This window comes from Theobroma cacao, chromosome 2 (assembly GCF_000208745.1).
Source record: "Theobroma cacao cultivar B97-61/B2 chromosome 2, Criollo_cocoa_genome_V2, whole genome shotgun sequence".
NCBI classification, from domain to species: Eukaryota; Viridiplantae; Streptophyta; class Magnoliopsida; order Malvales; family Malvaceae; genus Theobroma; species Theobroma cacao.
The window spans coordinates 32,326,848-32,342,145 of NC_030851.1; the positions used below are offsets into that span (position 1 = coordinate 32,326,848).

Below are 15,298 nucleotides of genomic sequence, written 5' to 3' on the forward strand. Positions count from 1 at the left end.
GATATTAAATATGGCCCACATCTTAATATGCTATGTATATCTCTATTAGAATTTTGAACATTATCATAATTATCTAACTATTGATAATTAACAATGTAAGCAAGCATAAACTTTGGTGCAAATATATATATTCTTTATATTCAACCATGGGCCGTGACGAAATATCGAAGAAAATAAATATTAGTTTTACATATTCTAATTTTTAGTTTACAATAAATAAAAAATAAATATTCTAACTTTTAGTTTACAAAAAACAACATTCCTTCCATTTTCCCTAATACCAAACTCACTTAACAAATGGACTTCCTTAAGCCTACCTTTCTCTTTAATACAACCCATCTCTACCCTTCATTTCCCCTCCCAAAACTACCCCCAATAAACCCTAAAATCCCCGTACACCTCTCAATCCACCCAGGCCCATTTACCCTTAACGACGACAGCCCAACACATCCAAAACCCAAATCCAAAAACCACTCTCCAATGAGAACATGCGTTGAATCATTAACAAAAAAGTCTAATATTTAAGTGTGTCGAGACATAACATATAATGTATATCATTTCATACATATACAATAAAGTAATACATATAAATATTATTATATAAAATTAATATATTACTACTTATTGAAATATAAGTAATTAATATTTTATAAAATAATAAATTTAGTTAATAATTAGTAAAACTATATTGTAAATAAAGAGCAAAATAATATTGGTCTTATATATAATTTAATAATATTAAATATTATATTATATATAATAATTTAATATATTATAAATATCTAAAGATATTATTTACTTTTACAATGTTTATAGTTTATATAGTAAAGTTTAATATACATATATTAAAAATTATTACTATTAATAATTATTCATTTATTAATAAAATATAAAATATTTAACTCTACAACCCGTTCAACTTAGATTAAAAATTTACCAACTTAGTCTAATTTTAAACCAAAGCAAGGACTCAGATACTAAGCCCTAACCCATATGGGTCAATCAATTTACCAAATTTTCGTTTCTAAAATTGATCCCTACCCCGTTCCCTACTTTGCCCTCCGAACTCTTCACTTCCTCTGCGATTCCGTGGTTTCGATCTATAGTTTTGGAGCTTAAGGTCTTTTTCTTCTTCTCTCTCCCCCTTTTTCTCGTTCTTTCTCTCTTTGTTTTTTTCCTGTTTGATTACCGAGAAATATGGAGGAAAACTAACCCTAAATTGATTTTTTTTGTCTGTACCTTACAATTTCAACGATTGAATATGTTTTTCTGTGGTTTTTGTTTGTTTTGTTTTTTCTTTTTATACGTTTTGGATTTTCGTGTCTTAATTGTTGCTTGTTTGCAGGGTCTGTTTATCACTGGTTATCAAACGCTTATCATTATTGTTGCTCGAGTTTTTATGCTAGATTTCTTTTCTTGTTTCTGGTTTTGGAATCCTGGAAGCGTAAGGAGTTTTGTCTTTATTGTTGCCGAGTCTTTACTGTTTGGTTTTGGAGCTTTTATTGAAATATTTTACATTGATAGCATTAAAAACAATGACTGTCATAATGCCTATGGAACTGACTTGCTTATGTAATGGGCTTACTTTTGTTGGCAAGTGTGAAGCTATTGACTTCTTCATTTTGCTAATTTTTTCCTTTTAAATATTGCCTTGTTTAGGAGTTTTATTTCTTTAAAGTATCTTAGTTTATGAAATTGTTTGTTGGCAGGGGATACCACCAGTTAGTAAATTGTTGAATAATTCTGATGCACAGGTGACTGCACTTTGCAAGAAACTTGCCACGTGGTGGCCATGGGTGAGGCAAATTTTTGCTATTGGATATGCCACCTTCATGGTAAACTGGATGACTTTATGATTTTTATACTCTCACTGCTTGTAATGGGTATTAATGACAATACTCTCATTGTTTTAACTAAATCTGTGCTTTATCCTTGATGTCAAATCAAGCTTTTATTGAGGCTATTTTACTTTGTCATTTCATCTCATTGGCAAGATAAACCCTTGACTAGCAAGATTGCAGCAAAAGTAGCTATTCACAACAGTATTAATACTAATGCCATTTCTGTTGTGGAGAAATTGCAAAAGGTAAGGTTGAAATTCCCTTTTCCATCCTCTGGTAAATTATTGGTGTAGCACATTGTTTCATGTGCTTTTGTTTTATTTATTGTATCTTTTAGTAAACTCATTCACTTTATTGTGCATATACAATTGATATAATCCAATGGTGTGTCATAGTTTCTTGATGAATTTCAACTTTTGACTATAAACTTGTGTACGTGGTTCTATCTTTGTTCAGTTTAATAGCTACCTTTCAACATGTTTACTAGAAAATGTCAAGTTTATAACTTCACTTGTATGTTGAGTGATCGGAAATGATGAAAGTTCTACCACAGGTTTAGACATAATGGTTTTAAGTAGGTTTCATGTTCTACTTAATATTTAAAAGGTTTAAAAAAAGGCTTTTAGTTCTTATCCTTTATAAAGTTAAGGCTTAAGCAAGTCAATCGTGTAAAGGTAAATCTTGCTATTGATATGCTCTGATTTTGCTCCATAGTGGTTTATTGATGTTATGTTGTTAGTCTAGCTAAACTGTAGCACTTTTTCTTATTAAATTCACATTGATTGACTTATGATCTGTTTTGTCATGTAAAATATGTGATAGAACTGATTCTTAAATGCTTGAATTTTGCATTTGTAAGAGAGCTTGTTATTATTGCTGATGAATACAGGAATTTTTTAGTTTTTTTTCCTTGACTCAGTTTGCTTTCAATATAAATTGTGCATTTATGGTAAGAAAGTTTCATTTACTTCGAGATTTTAATATGCAAATGAATTTGACCGTGCCATTGATGAGGCTATAACAAAGTAAGATTTGTTTATTCTTATTACATTGTTTGTTTATTTTTATCTTCTCAACTATCTTTGTTGATATAATCATATATACTTCAAAGATGTAATTTTTGGAATGTGCACAAATATCTTTCAATAATTTTACTTCTGCAAAAGTTTGCAAATAATAGGTTCTCTAGCCCCATCAACATATAAGAAGTGATTTAATTTGGCAAAACTGTTAAAACTGCTGGGTTGTTAATGTCTGTTACCTTTTTTTGAACTTTTAATATTGGCTCAATGTATAGTTGTTGTGTATGGTTGTGGTTCCACCTCAATTGAAATTGAACTGTTACTTCTATTTCAACTGAAATAGCCTTTACTTAAGAATTTCCTTTTTAGATGGGAGGTTACACTAAATAGCCAATTTAGACTAAGTGCTTTGCTTTCATGGTTTAACCATTTATTGGTTGTGGCTTCAAATTGTGGTACAGAAGGAAGAAGATTATTAAGGAGCAAAGGTGGGGACAGAACCTTGCGAGGCAAACATTTGCATTCAATGGAGGTTCAGATGCGGAGGGCTCAGTCATAGAAGGCAGTTCAAATGGGGTAAAGGGCCTGGTTTAGGATTGCAATGGCATATTTAGCTTTATGTTTATATTTGTTTGACAAATTTAGGTGTTTTGTGTTTACGATGATTTTTAATTGCATGAACTCGATTTTGAATTTTAGATTTTAATACATATTTTTCTTATAAATTTTGAATGTGAATTGTGGATTCAATTGATAATTTATTATCGAAATTTTGGTTAGTAATTTTCATTGGAAAGGTATATTACTAACGGAATTTTTAATGAAATTTTTCGTTGGAAAAGTATTTCCAACGAAAATTCTGTGGGAAATTTTTCAATGAAATTTCGTGGGAAATGTTTTTCCAATTAAAAGTTCCATTGGAAATTTTCAATGGAATTCCATTGGAAATGCTTTTTCAACGAAAAATTCTATTGAAAATTTCCAACAGAATTCCGTTGGAAAAACATTTCCAACGAAAATTTCATTAAAAATTTCTAACAGAATTGATACAGATTGTCGATAGATTATATATATATATTTTTTATGGAATTTTGTAACGGAATTTTTCATTGGAAATTTTTGATGAATTTCCAGCAGAAAGTATTTCCGACGATACTTTTATTGACGGAATTGCCAACAGAATTTTTTGTTGGAAATCTGTCGAAAAAAAGTATTTTTAATAGAATTTTAACTATTTTCAATAAAAAATTTCGTCAGAAAAGCTTGTTTTTTAGTAGTCATAGGTAGGGACTTGTCTTGGTTAAGCCATATCATTATCCACATTTTCAAAAAGTGGAAATAGAGAAAATGATGGAGATGTTGTCTTCAGGAGTAATTCATCCAAGCATAGTCCTTATTCTTCCCCCGTGATCTTGGTGACAAAAAATGATGGTTCGTGACAAATGCGTGTGGATTATCGGGCATTAAATCAGATTACCGTCAAGGATAAATTTCTAATTCCTGTGATTGATGAGCTTTTAGATAAATTGAATGGTGCACAATTTTTTTCGAAGTTGGACCTTCGTTCCGGTTATCATCAAATACGAGTACATCCAAGCAACATTGAGAAAACTACTTTGCATACTCACCACAGTCACTACGAGTATGTAACGATGCCTTTCAACTTCATATATGCACCATAAGCATTTCAAGCATTATGAATGAGGTATTCAAAATTTACTTAAGAAAATTTGTCCTTATCTTCTTTGATGATATTTTAATATATAAAAAACATGGGCAAAACATGTCAAGCATCTGGACATTGTATTTTCAATTTTAAAATATCATCAATTACATTTAAGAATGGAAAAGTATTATTTTTTTTTATTTTTTTATAATTGGAGAGGGGATTCAAATTTTGCTTTTTGGACAAAAAATCATACATCAACTAATGAGTCAAATGTTCGGGTGCTGAAAAAGTATTATTTTAGTCAAAAGGAAGTTAAATACCTAGGCCATCTAATCTCAAGTGTGGGAGTAGTTGTAGACCAAGAAAACATTGAAGTAATGTTGAATTGGCCCAAACTATAGACATTAAAGGCATTACTTGGGTTTTTGGGGTTAACAGACTACTACTGTAAATTAATTCAAAATTACGGTAAAATAGCCAGCCCTCTTACAAAGATGTTGAAGAGAGACTCATTTCACTAGATTCAATCAGCGGATGAGGCATTTGAAAGACTCAAGGAAGTCATGACTTGCACGCCAATTTTAGCATTACTAGATTTCATAAAAAAATTCATTGTGGAGCGTGATGCATCAGGATTAGGTGTTGGTGTAGTTTTACTTCAAGAAAGGCCAATTGCTTTTTTCAGTTATGCTCTACAGGAAAGGCATTTACTCTTATCTACTTATGAGAAAGAAATTCTAGCACTCGTTCTTGCAGTTCAAAAATGGAGGGCTTATCTTCTTGGTCGACAATTTATCATTCGAACCGATCACCAAAATTTGACGCATTTGTGGACGCAAAAGATTACTACAACAACGCACTAGAGGTGGCTATTCAAATTGATGGGGTTTGACTTTATAATTGAGTACAAAAAGGGTCGAGAAAATATGGTAGCAAATGCCATCTCTAGAAGAAAGGAAAATTTGAGTGAGCGAAAAATGTTTGCACTATCTGAACTTATTCCTTCTTGGGTAGAGACGATTAAAGAAGAAAATCACTCGAAGCCTATTCTTAAGAGGCTAGTATGTTTGGTACAAGATGGAGAGGCAGTAGAACCCTGGAGATATTATGAAGGAATTCTTTTCTTTAAGGAAAAAATTTACTTGTCAAAAGACTCTAGTTTGCTCAAAGAGATTATTGGGCAATTTCATAATGGCACACTTGAAGGTTTCCTCAAAACTCTCCATAGAATTCGTTCAAATTTCTATTGAAAGGGTATAAGAACGTATGTTTGAGATTTTATTAAGGAGTGCGATGTTTGTCAAAGACACAAGGTGGAGCAAACCAAACCTACAGGGCTTTTTTAGCCCCTAACAATTCCAGACAAAATATGGGAGGGCATCTCCATGGATTTCATTGAATGCTTGCCAAATTTAAGAGGTAAGAGTGTTATATTTGTCGTGGTAGATAGATTGTCAAAATATGCCATTTTACTGCCATTTCCTATCCACATTATTGTGCCACTATGGCTCAAGTCTTCTTTGAAAATATTTTTGCTTTCATGGAATGCCTAAATCCATTGTTTGCGATAGAGATCCCACTTTCACTAGTTTATTTTGGAAGGAAATCTTTCAATTGCATGGCACTCAGTTCAGTTTTAGTCTAGCATACTGCCTCATACGAACTGACGGTCAAATGGAAGTGGTAAATCTCACGTTGGAGATGTATTTAAGGTGTTTCACAAGTGCTAAGCCAAAGATGTGGCTTAAGTGGCTCGCATAGGTAGAGTATTGTTATAACACTAGCGTCCACTTTACCATCAGGAAGTCTCCATTTGAAGTTGTGTATGGCAGGCTTCCACCCACCTTGTTATCATACGTTCCGGGAACCGCTAAAGTGGCAGCAGTGGAGCAAGAATTAATTGAGAGGGGATGCAGTAATTCAGGTGATCAAGGAAAAAATTCACCAAGCTGAAAATCGAATGAAACGTGTGTATGATGCAAGACATCAAGAAAGGGAATTTGAGGTGGGAGATACAAAATAAAAAGCTCTCCCTGTAGAAGAATCTCAATTTAGCTACAAAATATTGTGGTCCGTTTAAGGTTTTACAGAGAATTGGAGCAGTTGCTTATAAGTTGGAGTTGCCTGGGGATGTTCGAATACATCCTATATTCCATGTACGCTTCTTAAAAAGCATATTGGAGCTTAAGTTACGGTGCAGATCCAACTGCCAGCCATAGATGATGACAATAAGATATCAATTCCATAACCAATAGCTATCCTGGACAATCGTATGAAGAGAAAGGAAAGGGAGTTCTCATTCAGTGGCATGGAATGCCCCCATCAAAAGCTACGTGGGAAAGGTTGAAGGACATCAAAACACAGTTTCTTGATGCTGCTCTTGAGAACAAGAGCAAATTTTAAGAGGAAGGGAAATGATAAGTTACAAATCAAGTTCCTGCATTTTAGGAGTTTGTTAATTGAATAAGTCCTAGAGCTGCAATGAGGTTAGCTAATTTATTTCCTAGTCAGTAGGAGTAGTTCCTATTTATTTGCTATTTTATTAAATGTAAAGTCTATTTAAAGACTCCAAATAAATGGAAGTGTCATCATTGAATCTTCAATCTACGTATTAAGATGAGGTCCTGGTTTCCTCCATCAAGCCAATCATCTCTTGTTTTTATTTTCATCATAAGTTCCCCTAAACAAAAAAAAAAAAGAAAAAAAAAAGAAGCAATTCATACCAATGCTGGATATAGTTCTGATTCCACCGAATAGAGAAGTTGACACATTGAGTTTTGAGTTAATCTCCTCTTATTCAAGTGAAAGAGACGTCTCTTCAAAGGGAAAGGATCTTCATGTGGACTCATTGACGCATCGAGTAGAGAAAGGAACTCCTTGATCCCAAGTTTAGAATTTAACTAGAGAACATCTCTCTCTAGCCCCCAAGTTAGACTTCATGTGCACCATTAATCAAGTAGAATATGAAGCGTTAATTTTAGACTTATACATCGCAACTGTTATTAGGATTAGCAATCTTTGCATTCACTAAACCTTTTCAACGATTATAACTTTCAATAATAAAAAGTCACTTCAACCATTTATATTTTTTTCAAATACGTTCATGTTTAGTCCACTATCGTAAATGTTTATTCAACAAACTTATATTGTCTAGAAATTAGTTCCTCAATTGGTTGACTAACTAATCCACTAAATTACTCTGAAAACAAAATACAATCTTAAAATCATATTTTAATGGATTAAAAGCAGAAATTAGTTGATTAACTTGTTTAAAAGTTCCAATACTTGATTGCTATGATGCTTTAATTTTTTTTTTTTTTTGGAAGATCAGAAAATGGGGATTATATTATGAACTTGAAGCCAAGCTCAGGAATACATGATCTTTGTTTACAATTCTTGGACTTCAGACGAATCTGCGAAAGGTCTAAAATGTAAATTCAGCTCCAGATCCAAGCTCATAGCGGTGCTGTATAAATGAAAACTAGTAACCCAAGTTGCCCCTTGCAACGAAGCCTTCATGCAAAAGAACATTTGAGCCACCAGCAACAAGATGCTTCAATTGACCAACATAACAACTTAACCTATTAATGTTAGGTCTCTATACAATTTTTTCATTCTTTTTCTTTCTTTCTTTCTTTCTTATAATTAACACACACATATACTACTATATAAGTATATTATAAAATTATTAGTATTATTACTAGGAAACAACAAACCACACATGGGCACATGATGCAATGGCGTAGTCCAAATTACAAACCATTCAAATCCCAAGCCCCCAATTTCCTGTTTTTGTTGATGCAGTTGTCTCATTTTCATGAATTGAAAAACATAGTTTTAAATACTACTTACTGAAATTTATAGAAAATGAGACTACAAAAGTTTGACATTTTTAATGCAAATGCAGCTGCAAGATTCAACTTCTAAGGTCGCCTAGGAAATTTTGAAAAATCTGGGCGTCTACGTTGCACATATGCTGTCTTCCCTTCATTTCCTTCTTCAGTGCCATAAAAAAGGAGTGTGGCATTTCCACCAAGTTCCTGCAAAAGTAAAGGAAATGAAACCATAGTTATTTTCATATTGGAAATTGTTATTAGAGCGGTTATTATGATCCAAATCAGTTTAGCCATTGGGTCAAAACAGACGAAAACAACAAATGCAGGTACCTGGAGTCCAGCATGGCCATCATCAACTGCATTAAGAGCTGATTTGAGCACTCGAATTGCTGTTGGACTATTTCGTAGGATCTCTCTGCACCATTTAATCGTTTCCTGCTCTAATTTCTCTAGCTGGATAAAATGACGAAACAATTATTAACTATTTTAGAATTGATCAATGGTAGAAAATGAGGAATTGGTAAATTAGATGGAAGATGCAGAGGGACTCTTCATAACAGAACAACTTACCGGCACAACAGCATTGACAAGTCCCATTTTCTCTGCCTCAGAAGCTGTGTAAAATCTTGCTAGAAACCACATTTCACGTGCCTTTTTAGGTCCAACCTGTTAATCAAAATTCATACCCCACACACTATTCAGATTGCATGTAAGACACAGAGTAATATGATTACAATACAAGTATCATGCCAGATCAATGGTGACATTCTTCTTTAGTGCTTACCAAGCGGGACATAATGGAACTTCCATAACCAGCATCAAAACTTCCTACCTGTGGCATGTGCAGTTAGATAAAGGTAACCCGGGGAACAATATTAACAGCCATTGACCGGAACATCAGCATACTTTGCAGTTTGGACCAGCAACACTATCCAACAAGAAAATCACAATCAACCAAGCAGGGCATTTCTTGTGAGCTTTATTACAGAAATAACAGAGCAAATGATATGTAAGCACCTTAGGACCAGTTTGGCCGAAAATAGCATTATCCGCCGCAATGGTCAGATCACAAACCATATGTAACACATGTCCTCCTCCAACAGCATAACCAGCAACCTGGTTTATAGAAATAGACAGTAATTTAGTGACCAAAATCAAATTGGAAAGCATGATGTAATCCCACACAAAGAAACCGCCAAAGGTTGAAAATTGTCATCATGCTGGAATAAGGGGAAAACAAAAATTACCATTGCTATCACTGGTTTCGGAAGACGCCTAATTTGTACCTACAATTGGACAAATATCAAGAAAGATACAGTAACTAATACAATAAAGATGATTAGTGCCATAGCAATGGAGGAAAATATAAGCTGTTGCCTGTTTTATTCACAGGTCAGAAGATTAGGCATATTTTGTGAATTCATAGGAATGTAAACAGTACTAATTAGTAGGGGTGAGCAAAATCAATCCAGACCAATTATCCATCCAAACCAAATGTAATTTGGGTAAAACGGTTCAGTTTAATTGGTCTATTGGATCAATTGGTCCAAAATGTTTTGTTCAATTAGTTTTTTGTTCGATTTTCGGTTTTAAAATTCTTGGACCAATCCACCCAAAAAACCAAACTAGTTATATATATATATATTAATATATAAAATCCTTTTATATATATTAAGAAGAATTAATAGTAAACTTGATTAATAATATACTTAAAATATATTAAGGTATTATATGTACATATACAAATCATAATCATAGCAATTTAATATTAGTTATATATATTTATTTATAAATATGTATTAATGTGAAATTACAAGTTATATATTTTAAATGATATAACTTACATGTTAATATTATAATATATAATAGTAAATATCTTATATATTAATATGTTATAATTATTACACTTTAGTAATGTTTCGTAATATAAAATGTTATGAGCATATATATAATTGGATAAATATATTATATATACATATATTTAATTTATACATAAACATTACAATAACTTATAATAAACTTTATTTATATGATTATGCTTAATAACTTTATTAGTTATCACCTTAGATTTTATAACATATTATTTATAATTAGTTATTATTTATACAAACTGTGATATAAAATATTTTAACCTACAATTTGTATCATTAATTTTATATATATAATAAAATAATAAATTCTATATATATATATATTTAATTTATGTAAAAGCATTACTACAACTTGTAATAAACTTTATTTATATGATTACACTTAATAACTTTTTTAGTTATCACTTTAGATTTTATAACATATTGTTTATAATTAGTTATTATTTATACAAACTTTGATATAAAATATTATAATATATAAGTTATATCATTAATTTCACATATATATATAATTAAAAATGAAGTTTATAAATTTTAATGTTATAATTTGCAAAAAAGATAGTGATAAAATTTTGATCCATTGATTTAAAGCCGAATCAACCAAATCAATTTTATATATGGTTAGTTTGATTTTTTTTTTATATATTTGATCAGTTTTGGTTGATTTTTTAAAAATGATTAATTCATTTAGTCCTTTTTAAGTATGGTGGACCAAACCATCTAATCCACCCATTTGCTCACTCCTACTAATTAGACCCCAGCTTCCATCAAATTTTGGTTGAAATCAACTCCATGCAAATTTACAACATGTAAAAATTGCAATACCTGAAGATCTAAAACATTAAGGCGGCCAAAATTTTCAAAATCAGCATAACCATCTGCTTTTCTTAACTCCTGGTCACCCCCACTACAAAATGCCTTGGTTCCCTACACCAACAGATCCCCAAATATCAACAGCCCAAAACGGGGAATAGAAATAGACGGCATCTACCAAAAGATAAGAAATTTATGGGAAATTGAAAACTATACCTTCCCAGTGAGAATTATGACTCCCACGGAACTATCATCCCTGGCGTCATTAAAAGCACGCATAAGCTCCTTAATTGTCTGCGGCCGGAACGCATTTCTTCTCTGTGGCCTATTTATTGTAATCTAAGAAAAGGCAACAACAACAACAACAAATTGAGAACTTGTTTCAGTCAACAATACTCTTTTTAGGTTTCTAATAAAGGTCAAGTTTAATGTACCTTTGCAATGCCCTCATCCACTGCCTTTTCACAAATAATATCGGTGAACTCTTTCCCATGCTCATCACAAGCAGTTTTCCACTCAACCTCGTGGCTCGGAACTTCACCATGGATTCGATGATAGCTATCATTCATTGAAGCATTACAGAACCCGATGGAACCACCGCTCGAACCGACCGGTAGTAGATGGTTGGAGAAGGTTGCGATCCTCCTTGTGACGGCGTTGAGTTCCTTGTCTGAAATCTGCGCCATTGTAGGAGCTCAGAAAGTATTGGTGAGAAAAGAGATAATGCGATCTTTGACTTTGGATTTTGAAGATTTGGTGTGATTTAAAAAGATGGCTATCGAAGTGAAGAGTGGACTCGAAAGAGACGGAAGGGTTTTATTTTATGCGGTTGGTGGAGACTTGCGCTGGCGTTGGTGGCGTTGGTATGGTCGCTGGCGCATTGGTGATTGAGACCTCGTGCGTTGGTGTCGTAGCCAGTCTTAGAGATCGGATAAGATAAGAGATCGGGTTACGATTTACCAAATCGTTCCAAGTGGCTGCGTCTTGAACATTGGCGGGAGTTCGGAGAAACGCACCGTTTTGTTAACATATATAAGGTCTGTTTGTTTAACTATAAAATAAGCTGTTGAGAGAAAAAAAAAATTTATGTAAAATATTTTATAACAAAATTTAATATTTTTTTATTATTTGGATAAATTGTTGAAAATATTTTTTTTTGTTTGGATCGTCTTTTGCAAAATATTTTCCCACATCACTAAAATTATAAAAATTATATAAATACTAATTCTCTAACATCTTAAGTCTGAAAATATTAATATTCATTAATTACATATAACCTCCAAAATTTAATTTTTAATATAAAAAATATGATATAATAATAAAATACCTAAAAATCTATGCATCAGTCAAAATTAATAATCTTGCATAATAAAAACATTTCACATTAATAATAAAACATATCATTAATCATCCTACAAATTCATATTGCATATATAATTAAAAACATCTGAAAAATATCTAACAAACATCTTACAAGTATTATCCAAATTAATAAAACCTACAAGTAATATAATTAATTATTTTACATAAACTTACTAGTAATATAATTAATCATCCTTCATAAACTTTATTAGGAATATAGTTAGTCATCATACATTATGGTTCCTACATATATAATTAAGCATCTTACAAATATCCAACATATATCCTGCAAATCATAAAATCTAATCGTTAGTCCCGCGAAACATGATATCGTCTAGCCAAGTTCTTTTTAGATTGTCGCTCCTGACCATGAATGCCCTTGCTTGCTTCTCATGCTCTATTAAATAATCAAATGCAGAGATAAGAAAGTGCTGATCATATCCATCCATATTCATCACTTGAGCATAAAAAAGACTATCATCAATTGTATCATCACTTAGCCTTTTGATAGTAGATGCAATCTCTCTCAATTTTTCGGACATGAATATTATGCTATCATCTTCAAAAGACTGATTGTGCGATCTTTTGAGTCCAAATCAGGGTAATAAAGTTTCCATTGATAAGATGACTACCCCCCTCTCATCCCTTCATCAACATCCTTGTCCAAGTCTACAAGCTTCAGTATTAGTTTGAAAATCTATATCAACAAATAATTTGGCGAAGCTCCTGATTGCCATATCTTTTCCAACAATTAATGTCATTTCATTAAACATGTCGGTCATCTTGTTAATGAAAAGTTCATGCTTACGATATGCCTACAATATATATATATATAGAATTAGCTTTCTAATATACAATATGAAAAATGTATAATAAAACTTAATAAAAAAAGTATTAAAAATATATATACAAACCATGACTTCATCCTCATACACCTGTCTATCTATAGTGATCATCTTGAGGTTGTCATCCTATCTAATTCCACTCTTGGCTAAAATTTTTTGGATAGTATTCCATGTATTTTTCACTGTCCTAAGATGATTCTCCACATGATTTGTCTCATATTGAACATTAAATTTTTCATTTATTGCTTGTAGTACTCAAGTGTATGGTGAAGCATTCAAGACATGGAAGGTTTATGTCCTTTTTTAGCCTCATCCGCAAGGATCTCAAGTACCATATGCTCCATAGGTTTTGTCCATCGCAATTGCTTTGGCTTTCTATCTCTACCATAATGATTTATATTAAAAATAAATAAGTCACAAAAAATTACAATAAATAATCAAACATAAACATATATTGTAAACCAACAATAAAGAAAAAAGTACATAAAATGTTAATCACAACTTAAATGTTCAATACCACAATATCGAACAAGTAAAAACATACATAATATAAACATTAGCAACATATTAATGTTCGAAACATAAAATAGAAAATAGAAAACAAAATAAAAATTACATTATCCTAGCCTCATAATCAATCCACATAACATGTGTAATTTCATCTCTTTTGGTCATCCATTCTCTAGTTGCTTCTCTTTCTTCATGAGTTATTAGAACAATTATTATCCTTTCAAACTTTATGTCATTTAATGATAATTGATTAAGTAAGTTAGTAGGATCAACTCCCATTATGTGATTATGGAGGATATAACAACATAAAACAATATCTATTTATGTGCCATAATTCCAAAATGGTTCGAAATCCAACACTTGAAAATGCTTCTTCAAAATCCCAAATACTCGTTCAACAGTTGTTCGCAATGATGAATGGCGAAGATTAAAAAGTTCTTTCTCATTTTCACGACGAGCATTACTAAACTCTTTCAAATGATATCGAACACCTTTATATGGACTTATAATTCCATTTCGAATACCATATCTAGCACCAGCAAGATAATTTTTGCTTACAAGTTTACAAAAATTATTTTATTGCTAAATAAATTAGTTATCAAATGAATGACAACTCGTTATAAATTTTTAAAATTCATTATCTAACCTTTCAAAATTCTAAATCCTCTTGGCCTTGAAAGTGCATCACTCAAAATACGAGAATCGTGTGCACTACCTTCCCAACCAACAATCACAAAAGTAAATTTCAAGTCAAAACTAATTGTAGCTAATACATTTTCTGTGGTTCCCCTTTTTTGACCACAAAATCTTCCTTGAATCTCAAGTGGCACAAATGCACAAACATGAGTACCATCTAACGCTCCCACACAATCCTACTATTATTGTACAATTTAAATATAAATCTTTTTTATACCAATAAAAAAGAAAAAAAAAGAACTAATATTAATTCGTACCTTAAAGTATGGATAAAATCTTTGAGTATTCCTTATCTCAAGTGGAGTAGAATCATCAGGTAGCCTAATCATATCTTTATGTAATTTCAATAATGCTTTCAAGACAATTCTAAAGTATCGATAAACTGTCCCAATTGATCTAAATATCTCGATCCAATTACTCACAACCTTACATTATGACAAATTATCTGCAAAAATATAATCGTTTGTTCTCTCACAGACACATATCTACTTGATTGTAACAAACTGTTCCTATTAAAAATGTCACACAACTTAAAAAATGCTAGTGGTCTCATCCTAATTTGGTTCATACAATAGAGATCACTTTTATATAAAACACTATTAATGTACAGCTCTCTCTCTCTGTTGATCTCGATTGACACTAGGCTCACTAGGTATATAGTCCTTAGATTTATATATTTCAATAAAAACAACTCCGAAAGCTAATACAGATGCAGTTGCACCCATAACTGCTGTGAGCAAAGATTTTTTATCCATCTACAAAACATAAATATAATATCACATATATATATATATATATATATATATATATATATATTAATAANTATTTAAAGA

General features: G+C 31.7%; 1 protein-coding gene and 1 long non-coding RNA gene across 2 annotated transcripts; one reads left to right on the top strand and one right to left on the bottom strand.

The window, feature by feature from the left end:
- Positions 966–3,569, top strand: LOC18609485. Its single transcript, XR_001926849.1, has 3 exons — positions 966–1,120; positions 1,710–1,835; positions 3,325–3,569. It is a non-coding gene; the product is annotated as an uncharacterized LOC18609485 (long non-coding RNA).
- On the bottom strand, positions 8,208–11,928 carry LOC18609487 (1,4-dihydroxy-2-naphthoyl-CoA synthase, peroxisomal). Its single transcript, XM_018116586.1, has 9 exons — positions 11,487–11,928; positions 11,269–11,391; positions 11,065–11,166; positions 9,616–9,654; positions 9,386–9,484; positions 9,153–9,200; positions 8,939–9,034; positions 8,699–8,821; positions 8,208–8,572 (listed from the first exon to the last, which is right to left on the bottom strand). The coding sequence occupies exons 1-9, from the start codon at positions 11,736–11,738 to the stop codon at positions 8,456–8,458; spliced, it is 999 nt and encodes a 332-aa protein (XP_017972075.1). The 5' UTR covers positions 11,739–11,928; the 3' UTR covers positions 8,208–8,455.